We start from the raw sequence: 20,007 nt of genomic DNA on the forward strand, positions 1-20,007 counted from the left end.
AAGAGTTCTGCCTAACCTCTGTTCCAGCCAGTTCAGAGTTTCTGTTTTAATATTTAGATCTTTAATCCATTTTGATTTTAGTTTAGTGCATGTTGAGCGATATAGGTCTAGTTTTAATCTTTGGCAAGTTGAAACCCAGTTTTTCCCGCACTATTTATTAAAGAGGCTATCTTTCCTCCAGTGAGGATGTTTGGCTCTTCTGTCAAAGATGAAGTAGCTGAGTGTGTCTGGAGTTGTTTCTGCAACTTCTAATCTCTTCCACTGGTCCTCAGGTCTGCCAGTACCATGCTGTTTTTATCTCAGGAGCTTTGTCCTATAGTTTCAAGTTGGGCGTTGTGATAACCCCTACCTTGTCTCTGTTGCCTAGAATTGCTTTTGCTATTCTAGGTCTCTTCTTGTTCCAAATGAATTTTTGAATTGTTTTCTCTAGGTCCGTGAAGTATGGTGCTGGAATTTCAATTCGGATTGCATTGAATCTGTATAGCAGTTTTGAAAGTATGGCTATTTACACTATGTTGATTCTTCCTACCCAGGAGCAAGTAATATCTTTCCATTTTCTGATACTATCTTCAGTCTCTCTTTTGAGAGGGCTATAGTTTTCAGAGAAGAGGTCTTTGATTTCTTTTGTTAGGTTGACTCCTAAATATTTGAGTGTTTTGGATACTATTGTGAAAGGAGTTGTTTCTGCAGTTCCTTTTTCAGTGAGTCTGTTGTTCATGTAGAGGAAAGCTATTGATTTTTGTATGTTGACCTCATATTCAGCTGCTTTACTGAATTTGGTTATTAAGTCTAGAGTACTTTTGGAATTCTTGGGGTCTTCTATGGAGAGTATCATGTCATCTGCAAATAATGACAATTTGACTTCTTCATTTCCTATCTTTATTCCTTTTATTTCTTTCTCTTGTCTAATTGCCGTGGCTAATGTTTCCAGAACTATATTGAACAGGAGTGATGATAGTGGACATCCTTGTCTTGTTCCTGATTTTAGTGTGAACGATTTCATTTTTTGACCATTTAGTATGAAATTGGCTGTTGGTTTTTCATAGATGGCTTTTATCAGACTGAGGCAGAAACCATCTATTCTAATTTTGTGTAGGGTTTTATCATAAATGTATGTTGTATTTTGTCAAATGCTTTTTCTGTGTCTATTGAGATTATCGTATCGTTTTTGTCTTTGGCTCTATTGATACAGTGTATTGCATTGATTGATTTGGATATGTTGAACCATCCCTGCATCCCTGGGATGAATCCACTTGATCAGGGTGTATAGTCTTCTTGAGGATCTTCTGCATTCTATTTGCCAGTATCTTATTAAGGATTTTTGCATCTATGTTCATTAGTGAAATTGACTTATAGTTCTCTTTTTCGGTTGCGTCTTTCTCTTCTTTGGGGATCAAGGTGATGGTTGCTTCCAGGAGTGAATTTGGGAGCATTGCTTCCCTTTCAATTTCATTGAAGAGTTTAAAACAGTAGTGGCAGTAGTTCCTCTCTAAATGTCTTGTAGAATTCGGCCAATGAAGCCATCAAGACCTGGGCTTTTCTTAATTGGTAAGTTTTTAATTACGTTTTGAATCTCATTGATTGATATTGGGTTGTTGAGAATTTTTCGGTCTTCTTTCAACTTTGGTAATTCATGTGTATCTAGGAATCTGTCCATTTCTTCTGTGTTTTCCATCTTATTGGCGTATAGGTTCTTAAAGTAGGTATTAATGATCCTCTGGATTTCTCCTGGGTCCATTGTAATTTCATCCTTTTCATTCCTAATTGTAAGGATTTGGGCCTTTTCTTTCCTTTTTTTGGATAAGGTTGGCTAAGGGTTTGTGAATTTTGTTTATTTTTTTGAAGAACCAACTCTTGGCTTCATTGATTTTTTTGTATCATTCTCTTAGTCTCCATTACGTTGATTTCTGCTCTGATCTTTATAATTTCTTCCCTTGTGTGAGCTTTGGGTTTGTCCTGCTCTTCTCTTTCTAGAAGCTTGAGGTTCATTGTTAGGTTTTTTATTTGGGATTGTTGTGTTTCCCTAGTATGAGTATTCACTGCTGTGAATTTCCCTCATAAGATCACTTTCATTGTGTCCCATAGATTCTGATATGTTGTACTGTCATTTTCATTTAATTGTAGGAACTCTCTGATTTCTTCTTTGATTTCCACTGTGACCGATTGGTTATTCAGAAGTGTGTTGTTCAATTTTCATGTGTTTATGAAATTCTTGTTTCTTTTGCTATTGATCTCCAGTTTCATCGTACTATGGTCTGATAATATACAGGGAATAACTTCAGTTCCTTTGTACCTACCTAAATATGTTCTATGAGCAAGTATGTGGTCTATTTTGGAGAAAGAGCCATGTGCAGCTGAAAAGAATATGTATTCTGATTTTGTGTGCTGGAACACTCTGTAAACATCTATTAAGTTCATTTGTTCAGGAGTTTGAGTTGTATTTCGTTGCTTATTTTTTGTCTAGTTGATCTATCTGTTTGTGACAGTGGGGTATTAATATCCCTACTATTATTGTATTAGTGCTTATTTGATTTTTCTTGTCCGTTAGTATCTGTTTTATTCAGTTGGGCGCACTATTATTTGGTGCATATATAATTGCCTTTACTGATGCCGAGTTTAGCAGGAGACAGCAAACTTTTTGTGAGTGACAAATGAAATAACCCATAACCATTTTTGAAACCTAAAGTCATGCAGAATAATTATAGACATTTTTAATGTTTGTCAACTTAACACAAAAATGCACTTAATTTATTATCCAGAATCCCACCTTTATAAAAAGTCACCTTAAAGCAAAACCCAGAGACCCAGATTATTAAACATTTTTTTCACTTCAAGTCCCGAACTGAGAGCAAGGGTGTCTCAGTCCTTCCGGATTGCACACCAAATGACAGGCCAGTTGTGTCATTGTGTGAACTTCTGTCCTAGTCACCTTTACCTTTCAACATTGCCTGCTAGAACAGTTGCACTTCACTTTTCAATTTAGCCAGATAATCTATCAGTCAGTCTGTCTGTCCATCTATCTATCTGTCTATCTGTCTATCTATCCATCCATCCAATCCATCCATCCATGTTAAGTTTCAAAAATCCCAGGGCTCAAAATTTTCTTTATGTTTAAATGATAGGAAGCCCAAGCAAAGTACTACAGATTAAATGTCACACAGTATATACAGTGCCCAAGAGGTTTGACATTTTTCATAATCAAATTTTTGTCTTAATGAACTGTAGTCTATAAATTTGACATAATGGAAAATTTAAAAACAAAACTATATAATTTTAAAACATTGAAGAAGGAAATAAGTAATAAATGTCTTGTGCCTCTCTTCAAAAAGGCCTCTTCATCAAAATTTACATGAGCAGTTTTATATTACTTACCTTGCCCCTTCACCCAAAATGTAAGTATATGAAATATTTTTCTTTATGTAAGGTCTGTGTTCAAGGACAGTATACTAAGGTGGACATCTTTTTCCATGAAGATTCACAGGGAATTCCCAACATTTTGAGCTTTACAATGATTAGTAGAGCCTCTCAAATAAGATACAGTAAAGTATGGACATGAGCTTCGATACAGAAGAATGACCATGCTTATTATTTTACATATATGATTATCTAATCCTTACAATAATTTCCTGTCATTGTTACTATAACCTCCTACTTTAGAAATGAGGAAACAGATGCTCAAAGAGTTACAGTAAATTGACTGGCATCACAGAACGTGAAGAAGTAGAACCAGGATTTGTACTTGTGTTCCTCAGGTAGGGGCCCTTGCCCTTCCTTCTTACATCTGTATATTTCCAAGATATTTTGCTAGAGTTTTTAGATGGTATCTTATATCAACATAGAAATGTGGGGTTTTAATTTAAATCCTATACTGTATCTCCTCTTACTAATTCCCCTTTTGGTGGCATAAGAGGGAGGCAGGAAAAAGGAAATAGAAGTAGAATAGCTTAAGGAACAGACAGTTCTCATCCCTGCAGGGGCTTTCTTCAGTTTTTAGGCACTGTATACAGTTCCCTATGGGTTATAGTGATTGTGTTGGTGATAGTGTTGAGGATTGGCTTCTTATTTGAATTTAAATTATTGTCCATTTTTAAATTAATGTTTCCATTCTCTGTCACTTATTTCTAGATTTTTAAGTAAAAAATAAGGAAGGGGGAATAATCAAAGCTGATTTTTTTTGGACTTCCATCCTTTGGACAAGTATTTGCACAGTTAGAGTAAAACCTGAAATACTCAAATCTCTTTCTAGCTATTTTGGTACTGAGCTCCAGATCCATGCTGGAGTGTCTAGCATTAGAGATCAGGTCAAGTCCCCTGGGTTTGTGAGAACTGACCCCTCCGGCCTTCTACTGGTGAACAAGCCCAGCCACAGTCACTAGAGCGCCAGACAATGATGGCCATGACCTTAGCCCTGCCTGTTTTATTAGAAATAGAATGCTATATTTCTGTTTGCTAGCTTTGGGGTTTAGAGCACAGTTTTTGTCAAAGAACCTCACATTCAGAGGAGAGATGAACAAAGGGTCATGAACTTTGCCGTGATCGTAACACTTTGCTTTTTCATATTCCAAGCCAAAACTGCTCTGCCCTGTCTGATGCAATTAACAGTAAGAGCCAGAAAAAGTTACCTGATTAAATACTTCAAGTGCAGTTGCCAAGTTTCTATCCCCAGGAGATAGAGAAAAAAGAGACCATGTGAGTTTCTTGGTTATGAGAAACCTTGAGAAAGTAGACTTGAAAATATGCTCTAGGCAGTTTGTTCAACAATACATCAGGGAAATTCAAGTTTGTGCACTGATTACCCAATTGCTGAATATGTTATTTAATTGTGAGCTTACTCTAACTCCATCTTTATTTTGTAAACTCAATTTTTCCAGATGTTTGAGGCTAGTTTTATAGGCACTAGACACATAAGGGAAAAAAACCCTTCCAGCATATATTGTTGAACTCACTAAAGCTCACAAATATTAAGTTTAGGACACACATGACATGCTATGGTATTTTTCATAATTACAGGCAGTCTGTGGCGTTCATGAGTACCTTAAACCTCCTTGCTTTTTGAAATCTTTAAATTTTGAAGTTAAGCTGCAGTTTATATACTGGGTCTTGTGTAGCATTGTGGGATATAGTGATCATCTTTTTAGGGACTCTGTAATATAAAAATAGATTTATAATTTAAAAACTTCCTAGGAAAAAACCCTCCAGGCCCAGCTGGCTTCACTGATGAATTCTATTGTACTTTAAGGGGAGACATAATACTCACAGAACTAAGTTATTCTCTTTCAGGAAATAAATGAGAGAGGAATTTTATGAAACCAAAATTTCCCCAATACCAAAATCAAAATTTTGTTTTGTTTTGTTTTTGGTACTGGGGATGGAACACGGGACCTTGCGCTTGCAAGGCAGGTGGCGGAACCACTGAGCTAAATCCCCGTCTCCCAAAATCAAAATTGTTGCAAAAAGTAAACTAAAACAATATCCCTTGCTATCCATCATACACGGAAAAATCCTTTATAACATATTAAAAAAAAAATAGACACAATAGCATTTGATAAAATTCAGCCATGAAATAATTTCTTAGCAAAATAGGAATAGTAGGAACTCCTTTAGTCTGGTAAAGGGTGCCTGTGGCAAATTTATATCCCCTAAGACAAACAAGGACAACAGCTCTTACTACCTGTATTCGCCATTGTGATAGAAATCCTAGCAGATGTTGTAAGACAAGATATGAAAGGCACACAGGTTGGAGAGTCAGTAGTAAATTGTCTTTCTTCATATGCTTTTGCTTACTTGCTTGAGACTTTGGACAGTTTACTTGATATCACTTAAACCCAGTCTTCGAACATGTGGGCAAATAATGGTTTTTACCTTAGACTCATTCTGACCTCGAATGAGAAAATGTAAAAAGTCTAAATAAACATTAATTTCTGGTGCTATCATTAACAAATATCACTGTCACTAATTTTTCTTAGTTAATATTAAGTATTTTCTATGTGGCATTCACTGTACTCTAGGATTTGTATGTGTTGTATCATTCCAGACTAAAACCTGTGATGAGACTCTCCCTTCACATGTGAGGAAAAGAGCTTTAAGAGTAAGGTGGTTTTCCTGGGGAACCATGCATGTTGGGGTATGCATGAGCCCCAACGCATGTTGTGTTCCTTACCTCTTATATGAGACTGTTTCCAAGAGGAACAGGAAAGACCCACCCAAGGGCCTTAGAAGATTGGGTGCTAGGAAGGAAAACTGGCAGATTTTAGATTTTTTCTTTCTGAAAATTTGCAGATAGGAGCCAGAGAGTGGTGAACAGTAAAGATTGGCAGGATTTCTTAGGAGAGACTTGAGCACTGAGTTTTTTGGGAGTGTCTTTGTCTCGAGTGGTAAATGAAACATCTAAAAGCTATCCAGCAATATAACATTTATTGAGTGCCTGCTGTGTGCTCCTAAAATTGCTCTGATTTTGCGTAGGGTGGGACATCATCTCCAGAGAAATTGAGTCCAGTTTTAGGGGCCTTGCTTCTGCAGTGGGCTGTTTGCCAGGTAGTCCTGGCTCTAGGAGAGCAGAGATCCTCACACTTCTAGCAGAATATAACATGCAGCTGTCCCTCCCTTCTTGGTATTCCAGAGACACATTTTGGAAAGGGTGCAGAGGTCCAGCTCCCACAATATCCTGCCTAATCTTGCCTACGATGGTGACAATCGTAGGCTGAATGGGAGTGAAAAGCATATAGAATAAGGACTTCCAGACCCTCTCCCATACATGCCACTTAGCAGACTGCAAAAAATTATCCTTGAATAAACAATTTCCATTTCCCATGATATGAAAAGGGGGAAAGAGCGTCACTTTGCATAGCTCACAGGTGGTGAGTTTGCATTGGCTTTAGAGTTTCCAGTGGTCATAAAGATTACTCCTGCATGGTCATAAAGGAGGCCAGAGTGGGAAGACTGCCCTTGCTAATTGCACAGGAAGAAGAAACTCTATGAATGAAAAGTGTTGCAGAAGAAATCCTGGTTTAATGACATGGTATATAGAACTGGGTGGACTGTGAGGAAAAGAAGTATAATTTATAGGAAATGGCCTTCTATCCTCACAAAGAGCCAGGTTGAGCCTACCATAACCTAAATTCCCCTGACATACCTATGATTGTATTGGTAATGTGTTAAAAGACGGACGTTATCTGTGCTTTTATATTACACTAATCCCACCAGGCCAGCACTGAGAAGTTAACAAGATTTCTCTCCTTGATTATATACAGTGAATTTCATAGGCACCTGCTTTTCATTTCATTTTTTTCCCTTGAGAGTTTCATTGAAAACATTGAGGTAAGCTCAAAATTATTCAGAAAAATCAAGATTGCTTAGTATATTAATTTGCTTAGTTTTAAAAATTACCTTTTCAACAGAGTTGTTTGCGTAATTTGATTTCTTAATTTCTCTCTCATTTAGTAGTTGGAAGACTTCTGAGGTACTCAAACTGTTTGTAGGAAATGTCTCATATATGCTGTCTGGTTTCTAATTTGAGTTCTTCAAGAACGAAAACTTATGGAATATTTTTAACTTGTTAACTTGTATATGATACAACCTCCTTAAGTGTTCTTTTTTGTTTAACTTACTATACTTTTTTTTGTTTGTTCATTTTAACTTAATCCAGAAATAGACAACAAGAAATATTACAAGTACAGCAAAGAGAAGACATTAAAGTGGCTGGAAAAAAAGGTATGTATGGGACTTTTCTAGTGCCATAAAAAAAAGTTCCTTTAAAAAAAATTTGTAGATAAGGCAGTAAGACTGAATCCAAAGACCATCCTCTATGTCCAGTGAAAAGAGGAAAACTATATACAAAGATCCAAGATTGAAAAGAAACTCAGTAATATGGTTTTTTTTTTCCGGTACTGGGGATTGAACTCAGGACCTTGTGCTTGGGAGGCAGGTGCAGTGCCACTGAGCTACATCCCCAGTCCCCAGTAATACATTTTCTTTTGACCTGCATTGTCTTTTCTCTTGGTTCCACCACTGGACAAAGGGTTTCATGCTGCTGAGTTACTGCAGGTTTGAGTCTTCCAAGCCAGACAGTACCAGGACATTGCTACTCTTAGCCCAGCAGGTATCTCCTAGGTCAGTGTTGTTCACACAGCCAGGCAATGGATGGAGAGAGGAAGGTTTGTGGACTTAGAGGAAGTATATCTTAAGTGTGTAGTTGCTGAAGAGGTGTCTCTTCCAGGCAAACCTTTTATCTTTTGAGACTCTAAAAATTTTGAGTTTATGTAAGGTCTGGAGCTTTATTCTTTAAATCAAGTTAATAGATCATTGCCAGTATTTCTCTTGGAATGGAATGGGATGGACTAAGACAGGATAGAATGGATGAAAGTACAGCACAGAGTAAGGGTAAATATTGCAGGCTAGCTCTGTGAAACATATATTGAGATATATGTCTGAATATTGATTTGCAGTATATTTCTTAGTGTGAGTTGTGGTTTAAAAAACAACCACCACTACCTTAGAAAAGCTGCTGGTTTAAGAATATCATGTATTTTCACATTCATTAAAACATCTCACTAAACCAGATGAATGACGATTTTTGTAAGATTAGTAAACACTATTAGTTATAACACTGTTGCCTAAGATTCCCCTGGCTCTTGTTTGTATAATGTTGCCAATATATTGGGAATCTGGAAACACGGAAATGAACTTTGTGAAGTTAATCAGGCTCTTAATGTACAGAGTAGTGAAAAGATTTACAAAGGGCCACCATATTCCATTTAGAGTAGTTCTTATAGTAGTGGTATTCAATGTAGGTAAAAGTTCTGAACAAAACTGACATTTCATTTTTGCTTTTAAGAAATGATAACATAACTTGCAAAGCTAAGTTTATACTTATTATGCTTCTCAGGAAATGGGAATTTTTTTGTTTAGAAATTATTGCATGTTAGCACAAAGCCATTTCACTGTTTTTATGCCCATTTCACAGAGGTACAGAAAGGTTAAGTAAAGGGTCCATGGTCACAGAGCAGACCCAGGCAACCTGACTGTAGTCAGTGCTCTCAATCACATTATGTTGCCTCTCATATCATGTAGGTCGCAGGAAGTCCTTGTGTTGAGATCACCTAAAAATGTTGTTGTGGTCAAGCCATCTCATCTTTTGATATCTGGTGAAGATATTCATAGGTTCTCACATACTTCTTCCCAGATCTTAAACAGATTGAGGGCCATCTGGAAAATCACAGATTTCTTGAATTAAATTGAAAATACCTTGATTTACCCTTCTTGTGGTTACTTCCTAGGTTAGTCAAACAGTGGCAGCGTTAAAAGCCAATCATGTCAATGTCGGTGTCCGGGTACAGTCAGCTGCATTTTTCTCCAGTGACCAGATTTCCAGTGACAAGGAAGGTAAGTAAGTGCTTTTGTCAGAAATAATTTTTGTCTGGAGATAAATTGCTTAGGTGTCAGTGCCTATCTGAGTATCCAAAACTCATAATGGCACAGAAGCTTCATATTCTTGTCCATATTCTCAGAGATCTTGGGGCTGATGTGCATCTTAATTCAGAATCAAGCAGTATTTCTACTGTAGGTCACTTGTGTCAGTAATTGATACTTGAACCACTCATCAAGCAAGCAGTTATTTCACACTAATTGTACCTAAGACACCTGGCTGTCATTTACAGAGAGTATGTCATGTGCCAGGCGCTTGGCTAAGCTGCAAGTATTCAGAAGTGATCTCTGACCTTCTCAAGAATTCTCATGAGAGTCAAGACTGTGTCTGAAGTGACCTGTCTGTTCAGTGACAAAACTGAGCTGATGCTGGAGCTTGTGTCATTCTAAAGCCCACACTTTTCACCTTTTTGTTGTACTATTCTCTTGGCATAGGGTTTCCAGAGGGTGTATATCTTTCGTCTTATTCTCATGAAACGTATTCTAAAATAGCTCTCAGAATTTTGATTTTGATGGAAATTGATTCAACTTGGGGGCCGGGGGGTTAAGGTTTATTCTTCTTGCTTTTTCCAGTATAGTAGCCCCTTATTTTAAAATGTATACTTGAATAAAAAGTTACATAATTCAACTGAAATTCTCAAATGATGGGGCAGAAATTATTCTTACCTTAAGCCCCAATTCAGTGTTTCCTTGTTCTGGATATATATGAGCTTACACAGCTTATATAGCCATTAAAAATTTAGCCATTAAAAATGAATTTAGCCATTAAAAATGAGGATGATGAACAGTGGCCTGTTTGTGATTGGTGGTAATTCAGGCAGTCTTTGATTTGCAGAAATCTATTTTATGACACCTTGCTTATACACCTAGCTGACTCTTGGTGTTCTGGGAATGATGGACACTACACTTGCCATACCAAGTTCACCAGTTGTCACTGTCTTTAACCCACATTAACAAAAGAAGAGGAAGAAGAAATGAGTCAAATAGGCACATGGGTGGATAAATGGACCTATGTGGCTGTAGTTTTTTTTTTTTTTAGTAGGAGAAGAGATGTTAGGGTTAAGACAGATCTCACTTTAAAAATGATAAACTGTGGTTTCAGAGAAATCCTGATGGTGAGTAAGATACTCTGCTCTAAGTCCAGTCCTTTCACATCTTAAGTTCTGGGCTGGGTTGCACTGCTATTGAGTGTCCCAGCCACAAAGTAAGTTGACGCACTTCACCAGAATTTCTTTCTTGGATCTTTGGTTTGGTGTCTTACCAGAAGAAGCAAATGAACTGTATCTTGGCCTTCTTAAAATAGTTGACTTAGAACCCTGAGCACATTTTAAGAAGGGCCTAATGATGACTTTGAGTTCTACATAATAGTGAGAATCTTCTACTTCAGATTTTTGAGAACAAGTAATCCCCAGACAACAGTCATTTTCTAAGGCAATACTGAGGCACATTGTTACCTTAGCTTGCAAGCAGAACAGAAAGAAGAAAAGAAAGAGAATGAAGGTCCCAGTGGCACACTTAGAGTTAGCTTTTGGATGTTTGTATCCCTTTGTCATCCCATCTCCTGGTTAAGCGTGATTGTCCCACAATACTGGATTAAGGAACTGTGTTTGGAAACAGATTTTATTGTCTTGTGTAACTGTGTTTAATTCATATCAGATCACATTTTTGTACCTAGGGTCCAGAAGCTCTAGAATTAATTATTGTACATTCCACTGAGTAAGTTGATTCTTATTTTTTTAAAAAACATTTTATTAGCTTGGAAATATCTATAATGTTTGAGGTTTTTATAAACCAAATATCAAATAGAAATATATCAGTTATTTTATTATTTCATTTTTATTTCTTATATAAGCATACTCATTACTATTGGATGCTTAGATTTATTCTGTATAGAAGTAGACTTAGAAAAGATTAGCCTTACATATGACATCGATATCATACTTTAATACCTTATTTTAAAATTTTGTCTATTTCGGGACCTCAACTAAGAAAGCAACCCTGGGTTTTTGTTTTTACTGTCATTCGGTGGGTATCTAATGTGCTACCATATCACATCTTTGGTATCATCCTGTACCCTGTGTTATTGATCACATTTTTCTCTGACAGGTAGATAAGAATATCCCTATTTTGTTAATGAGGCAGCTGAGGCTAGAGTTTAAGTGGTTTCCTAAAGCCGTATAGAATGAGAACTTGAACTAAGGTTAAGTTGACTATAAAACCACCATAATTATTACAAATTTTTCTCTTTTACTCTTTATTCTCTTTCTTTCAGAGGATTTTATTCGTTATGCCCATGGTCTGATATCTGATTACATCCCTAAAGAATTAAGTGACGATTTATCTAAATACTTAAAGTAAGTGTCATTCATCTTCAGGTCTAATTAACAAGTATCTGTGCTTTTTGGTTTCTCCAGCAGTAGGGTTTCTGTATGGCTTTTTATATTGTTGTTTGTGGTGAGAGATTATTCTTGAACTATGTCATATACTCTGTGGATTGGAAATTATTTTTAATGGACGTTGATTGGAATGAATTGATTTTGGTGGAAACTCTGATTACAGAAAGTTTGCATCCTTTGTATGATTTTAGAGGATAAAGTATATTAAACTTTTATCACCAATGAAACTTAATGAATTTGGTTCTTTGAGATCATTTTATGAGAAAGAAAAGTGGAAAATGAAGTGATGGAAGACATGTAGAATATTTTCAAAAATTACATTTTAAAGTTTTACACCATTTTCACTATTATCATTAGATGTTCACTAAGTACCTTTATAATTCTGAGTACTTGGAATTCAAAATCATTTGACAAAACTGTGTCCTTGAGAGATGAAACAATCATCCTAAAGAGGACTTCATTTGTATTCCCTCCTTTATAAAAATTTTTAATATGAGGACTTTGCTCTTTTGTAGCATAACTATGTTTATTGTCAAGATTTTAGCAAATGTTATTAAGATTATATGTGCGTGATGATTTAATACCTTTTCCTGCCCCTTACACAATCCTGTTTTCTTTAATACATAATAGATAATAATAGATATAGTTGCTGTTTATAGTGAATTCCATATGTCCTACTTTAAAACAGTGGAAACTGGTTTCTGTAGAAGTTAAAGTATGTCAAAAGCTTGTTAACCATCCTTCTGTTTAATATTTCCCTTGATTTATTGACTGCTTGTCTTATTAGATATATTATGTTTTTATAATCCATTATTTGTTTTGATTCACTTCTCTCCACTGAAATTTTTAATTTTGGGTTAAAGATTTGTGAAGAGAGATCCAATTATACTTCTCTTTAATGGGAGAATAGGTGAAGCTTACGTGGCTTTTTGTCAGTAGTTACATTAATTTTCACTTTTAAATAAATGCTAGTATCATCATTTATGAAGAAGTATCCCAATGCGAAAACACAAAATTGAGGCTACAAACAACTCTTTCAACAAATGGTTCTAATTTTATTTTTCTGTTTGATAATTCCAGCATAAGGAATTAAGTAGTAAAATGAAGATTCATTTATTTACAGAAATTTTATTTTTTACTCTGAAATAATGGAACAAGAAGATCTATGGAAGTAATGCTATAAGAAAAGAAGGACTAGGGAGTGAAGGGAGGGCTAGAAATGGGGAAAAAATAAGAACCAAGATGCATCATGTAAAGGTACAAGTTCCCAATGAGAAATGTAAATGTGTTGTATACCTAAAATGTACCAATAAAAGAATTTAAGTAATAAAAAAAAGAAAAGAAAAGAAGGACTCACTAAGTCTTAAATGGGCCCAGTCTGTCTATTTGCTTGTCTGTGAAAAACCATGACTGTAATTCTAATTTTTAAACTTCCTTAGGCTTCCAGAAACTTCAGCTCCAATGCCAAACCCTCCATCAAAGGTAAGAAATTGTGATTGAAATATCTTCGGGATACATTGAAAAATATCACTTTTACCACATGAATTTAGATTGTTCGTAGTGTAAGGATAGATGGGACCCCTAGGTAGGGTCAGAAAAGGGATATGGGCCCTTTAAAACTCAGGAGAAAACTACCTTGTGGTCACCTTGATTGTTGCAGTTGGTACCAAAGTTCCTCTGTCAGCCTAGCAACAAACCAGCCAACCAACTGGGTGGGCTCCCCCAGAGGGGAGAGACCACCACCTTAACCCCATAAATAGAGGACTGCTGCCCATACTCTGCAGTTACCCAGCTCTGGGGACTACACTCCTTAGTTTGGCTTTGTGTCTTCTGTCAATAAACTTTACTGTTGCTTTGCACTATCTTCTGACTCTTCATCTTGTTTCTATGTTGGAGAGAGACAGGCCCAGGAAAATTCGATGGTAGTCTAGTGACCTAGGGCATGACATTAATATATTTTAAAGCATACAAAAGCAGTGGTGGCAAACCTATGGCACACATGTCACAGCAGGTTTTTTATATTATTGAAAGATCTAAAAGGTTCACCATCACTGGCATAGAGTGATGCAATGTGGAATATAGATTGTGTTGAACTCTGCATCAATATTTTTTATTTTGTACATTTTACTTGAATGGTGAAAATCACATTGATTTTTAGCAAGATACTTTTGTAAAAATATTGATGTACAGTGGACCCTTGACTTATGAACTCTATCGGTTCCCGAGGGCTGGTTGTAACTCAAGTTGGTTGTAAGTCAGCACAGCTGAGATATGGATATTTTCCTGGGTACAAGCTATAGATAACAAGAGGCAAACAAATTTTCCATTAACCTCATTAACCCAAGTTGTTCATAGGTCAGGCCAGTCATAACTTGATGGTCTACGGTATAATTAAAATGGATTTTTTTTTTAATAGTACTGGGGATCAACCCCACTGAGCTCATTCCCAGCCTTTTTTAGTCTTTATTTTGAGACAGTGTCTCACTAAATTGCCCAGGCTGGGGCTGGGGATTTAGCTCAGTGGTTCCACCGCCTGCCTGACAAGTGCAAGGTCCCAAGTTTGATCCCCAGAACAAAAAAAAAAAAAAAAAAAAAATTGCCTAGGCTGGCCTAGAACTTGACATCCTCTTGCCTCAGTCTTATGACAGAATGAAAGGTACACATCACAACACATGGCTGTAAAATCTCCTTGAGTTAGGAAGATCACTTAGTGAATTTTACTAATCACCCAGAATACTCCATATATAACACATTTTGCCAAATCTAATCGTCCCTGGACAGAGGCACTCAGAGGATGATTTTTGTAATACAGGCCTTTGAATGACCACCGAATTTCTTTTCTGCATTTGAGATTAATCAAGTTTCTGTGTAATTGTCATCTGTAGGTGGGAATCTTTCTTCTCACTGAGACATTCTTAAACTGTCAACCTCAGCTGCTCTACAGTTTATGTTTATTTCCCATATGTAAAGACCAGAGAATCCAGTTATAAACCATACCTAACCGGGCTGGGGATTTAGCTCAGTGGTGCCTCTGCCTGCCTCACAAGTGCAAGGTCCTGAGTTCGATCCCCAGTACCAAAAAATAAAAAATAAAAATAAAAATAAACCATATCTAACCACCACACACTGTAGCACCCCTCAGTCTAGGCCAGTGGTGGTAAACCTATGGCACATGTGCTGCAGCAGGCTGTTTGTATCATTGAAAGCTCTAAATGGTTTGCCATCAGTAGCCTCAGCCATATCTCAGATGAGTAGGGAAATAAACACAGGTACCACTGGTCAGTGAGGTCATTCTCCAACCAGCAGAAGAGCAGACACAATAAAAATATGTAGTGGGCATGTCATGGATGTTAAACAACTTTCCTTCCCTTGCCTTCATTCCTTGGCCTTCAGGTGGCCAACGTGCACCTGTTTGGAGGTGGTATCAGTAGCTTCAAAACCATATATTACTTTGATTTTTAGAAAAAGACTGAACATTGAAAGTACATCGGTGTTAGTTTAGGGCTATGTTCAACAGGTTGTCAAAGAAGGTGCATCGTTTATCTTCTTGAAGAATAGCACTGGGCAAAAATCAGTTGCTATGAGATCTAAGAGCGTTCCAAGCTAGACACATGCTTCTAGTCCAGTAGTTAATTTCTGGCAGTAGCTTCAGGGGACAGAGAAAAATATTTATTTTGCTTTACCTAAGTAGGTTGGTACTTTGAAAGTGTTCTTTCTTATGTCTCTTCCTGTAAAAATTAAGCATTTTTTTTTCCCAAATATCTATCTTCATAGCAATTTAGAACACATCCATGAATTGATCTAAACTTACTGAAAGTTTTACCCTTTGTTACTTTCTGGGGTAATGTGTTTCATGTCTATTCTCCATTCTAGCTTTTTGTGTTATTTTAATTTCCAAAATTTAAATTATTTATGGTTTTATCATTTATGATTTAGATCCAGGGTCAACATATATTTTCTGTTAAGGCCAAGTAATAAATATTTTAGGTTCCCTGAAGCAGATGGTCTCTGTTATAGTCACTCAACTATGTTGTAGTGAGAAAAAAGCCACAGACAGTATGTAAACGAATTAACAGGGCCATATTCCAATGAAATTCTATTTATAAATCAAAGGCTAGTTGGATTTGACCATTGGGCTACCATTTACCAAACTTTGACTTAGTTAGATCTCATCATCTTGTTCTTCCTAAGCCTCTGGCTCATCTTCTGGATTTTGTTACTTGCTTTGAGAGGTCTTCTCCTACCCTGTCTGTCTTCTTTGGGTTCTGGTGCACATAGAACAAACTGTACTATTATGGCGTACCATAGGAGTAGATGTACTTTATGTCTTATGCTAGCCTTCTGCTATGCCCAGGATTTGATTTTTTTTTCATTTTAATTTATTCTGTGCCATGAAAGTTAAAACAAGAATCAAAGCCTTAGATATAGTACTGACCAATTTAAAAAACACTGAAATGATCATTTGTGCATATTTCTCATCTTTTAATTTTACATCTTGTTATACGAAGGTACTGTTAACACACACGGTTCTAATTCCTTATAAACCTATTTGTCAAGCAGCAAAATAACAATGCATCATAGCACAGCACAGAATGCTTCCTTGAAGAAACCACATCAGTAGTATTTGGTAAATGGTTATGCATAGAACTCACTTGGAGGGTAATGTTGAATATTCCTCATAAAACATGTACACAACAAGTGGGAAATGTAACTTATAAAATGTTATTCTTTTTGCTTTAAAACTCTTTTTAACACTTAAAACCAGAGAATACAAGGTAATTCTAGATTCCGTAACTGAACACTATTCTATTAGTCACCTGAGAGTTGATAAACTTTGAGGACTGCTCATGGCTTTTAAAAGTCAACTTGAAATATAAAAGCACTGAGTTTACCAAGCAAAATCTAGTTAACTGATTGCATGTTGTATAAAATATACCTTTCAAGAAAAACTGACTTTAAAAAAGATTGCATCATTGATGTATAATAACTTCAAAAATGTTACTCGTTCGAGGAAAAATGCACTACTTTAAAATCTTTCAACGTGTTAAGATGCCATATTTTGTGAATCAATTACTTTATATATTCTAAACTTTCAGCAAAATTATTTGAAATGGTCCTTAAACCTAATAACATCTGAAGAAATGGGTTAACATGTCTGAAATAGCTATCACACATTTATTTCCACTATGAACATCCATTAAGAGTGTTCTATATTTAATTTGATGTAAATATTCAAAACCTCATTTAAACATTCTATACCAATATTTAGTGTGCTAGTATTGTACTAGAAGGGAATTTACTGAGCATAATTGTAGTTTTTATATTTGCTGGGGGAAGATTCCCTGCAGCTGAGAATGGGGCACAATCATTGTGCCTTCATTTCTCTACTGGCTGTAAATGTGACTGACTGGGGCATAAAAAGTAGCACGTTTCTAGCATTAATTTTAATGTTTCATATTTTGCTAGTGCTAAATAACAGATTAAAATTACCAGACAAAAATGCTCAACAGTGTCTTGGGACTGAGTGGATATTTAAATTAGATTTTTCAGTCTGATGTTTTGAGCTCTGGATTTTGTTTTATGTTTGTGTTTTATGGTGGCTGTCTAAGGTTTAGATAATAATTGTTGCTGGAAAACTTTAGCTGTCAAGTTTCCTGTTATGTCAGTATTAAAGAATGATGGCTGATGTAACCTTCTTCTCTCAAATCCATAGTTGTGGCCAAATACAAGTTAATCCATGTAAAGCTGTAGATGTTGGGCACTATTTATTTATGTTTCAAGCATGTCTTGTTTTATCAAATTTTAAGAAATGTTCTGCTTAACTTACTCGAAATATGTACCTAAAAACGTGGCTCATATTCCTTGGGGAGAATAAAAAGAAATGACTGATGCCAATGTGAAGAGTCTATAGACTAATCCTTTATCTAAGCCTTTTTCTTTTCATGGACTTGACATACTGTAGTGTGTACATTTAAGGCCAATATGAGAGGGAAGAGAAATAGTTAATGCAGAATTAGTTCTGTGATATGGTGTTTCTGTCCTTTTTCCTGTTTTAGTGCTTTTGTAGCTGAACTTAACAGAATGACATTACAATAGCATTTTCAGTCTCTGGAAAGTGGACTAGCCTGTGGTTAATGTTAACATTTAAAAGGTTATGAACATTAAAATTATAAATATTAGAATTTTGCCTGAACTCTTCCCCAAAATGGCATTGATCACATATGCCATCTTTTTCAGGATTAATTCTAAAATTGAGGACTCAGGTAGATTGTCTCATTTCTTTCTCACCCAACCATTCCCAGATCTTTCGCCTCTGAAACTTTTTGTGAAAAATTGCCTGTTTTGTAGCATTATTCAGATTTTAATGCCAGGATTTGATTATTATAGTAATATACTTGACTGTTTTCAGGGAATACCTTCTACCAATCAGGAAGTATCTTTGCATCTAGCTCTAATGGACAGCATGGAGCTGACCATCTTTACTATGCTTTTTTGCATCATTTTACCTTATTAGTCTTCCCTGGATGAAGCTCGCCTTATGTAACCCCTTACCTCCTTCAATCTTGTAATATTTATTGTCTCTCTTAGCTAGTAGAGCTAAATGTAACCAGTAGGTTTGGAAACATTCCTACATTCCTTCCTACAAACCATTTGTAAGAGTGATAAGACCAGGCCTAACATTAATTCCTACTGTACTCTGTTGTTCTTGGTCCAGAATTACACTCATTTAATCATGCCTTTTATACCACCTTTCTGAGTCACTTGTCCATTTCTGCTGAAACAGTCCCCTAATCCAGAGTGATTTGATCTTTTAAATAACCAAAATATCAGTAACTGTTTCAGTCCTATACTTTCCAAAATATTCAGCAGTGTGCCAGGAATAGCATAAAAGCTAGCTATATGCATTTTCTTTTTTTCTTTAGAAACACATAACTGATGTGCTGTTCAGGTGTGAGTTATTAAAACACCTGATCAAAGAAAGCATCGTGCTTATTAAATGTTTTATATTCATATGTAAGTAATCCAATCTTAAGTTCTAGTTATCATGTCCATAGGTGCCAGCCCACTATAGAATTTTCCATGGTTTGCCGCTGACACAGAAACAGGAAGTTAGAAGACAGTGCAGAGCAAGAGTAAATTTTATCAGCAGAAAAAAGATAAACAAAGCCACTCTGAGGAGTGGGGGGTCCCAGAGCTAGGTAACCACTGAATATAGGACAGTGGTCCTGCTTTTGTGGGTTGAGGTGGTGGTACCTCCCTCTGAGGTAGGCCCACCTGATTGGTTGGTTGGTTTGTTGGCAGGCTGATTCAGGAATTTGGGTATGATTGCAACAATTACGGTGGACAGTGTTACAGAAACTGAACTGTAATTGCCTGTAGTTTACATTCTATGAACACTGAAGAGGTTGTTTTTTTCCTAACCTCTAATGGGCCTGTATCCCTTTTCTGACCCTACCTAGATGGATAGAAAGTCCATGTATCCCTATATTCTCCCCTCTGGAAATGATCATCCAGGTGCTCTTGGGATTAAAGGCAACAGCCACTCTGGCTACTTAGGGCTGAAAGGGGGTGCCAGTTGAGGTAGTGCATAAGGTTTACCAGGATGTCAATCTAACATGTCTCAGAAGGAAGGAGCAACCATCATGGTGAGCTCCATCTGGAGGATTATTTGCATCTTAACAGCATTGATTCAATCTAAAATGAACTGGGTAAGGCAGTTTTGTATAAAAGAGCCAAATAGGCAAGCAACTAAGGGTCCCAAGAGGGAAGGAGCCAGGTGGATATAGAAGGAAAACAGGTTTTGATCTGAGAGAAGACTTGGGTCTCCAGGGAGTCCATGGTCCCTGATCATGGAGCCACTTGGCCTTGTCCATAATGACATTAGTCCACGTCTCAACCTGTTGAGAGGTGTTAATATAGGTCCAGCAGGTTCCATTAAAAACTGCACAACACCTCCCTGATGGGCCAGCATCCAGTCTAGTATTTACTTGTGTTCCAAAGCCATATCAGCCAGGGAGTCCAGGGATTGTTAGAGGTCCTGGAAATTACTACCAGTTAACTGGGCAACTTCTGGTATAGTGGCAGTGAGGTTTGAGATTTGAATTGGCCACTATTCCATAGGTTAGTTCCACAAGGGCTGCTATGAATGCCATGATCCCTAAGACTATAGGAGTGTTGAGTTCCTTTT

At 36.6% G+C, this 20,007-nt stretch overlaps 1 protein-coding gene across 3 annotated transcripts in view; it reads left to right on the top strand.

Moving 5' to 3' along the window:
* Positions 1–20,007, top strand: part of Rnaseh2b (ribonuclease H2 subunit B) — a 92,709-nt gene that overhangs the window by 43,051 nt on the left and 29,651 nt on the right. For all 3 annotated transcript variants that reach the window (XM_004844140.4, XM_013072021.3, XM_013072020.3), the window contains exons 6-9: positions 7,646–7,710; positions 9,276–9,381; positions 11,696–11,777; positions 13,259–13,301. In XM_004844140.4, the coding sequence (XP_004844197.1) occupies positions 7,646–7,710; positions 9,276–9,381; positions 11,696–11,777; positions 13,259–13,301 (296 nt within the window). The remainder of the gene's footprint in view (positions 1–7,645; positions 7,711–9,275; positions 9,382–11,695; positions 11,778–13,258; positions 13,302–20,007) is intronic.

The sequence above is a fragment of the Heterocephalus glaber genome, unplaced genomic scaffold, assembly GCF_053883595.1.
Source record: "Heterocephalus glaber isolate CG9 unplaced genomic scaffold, H.glaber_assembly_v1.0 deba00001666, whole genome shotgun sequence".
Classification (NCBI taxonomy): Eukaryota; Metazoa; Chordata; class Mammalia; order Rodentia; family Bathyergidae; genus Heterocephalus; species Heterocephalus glaber.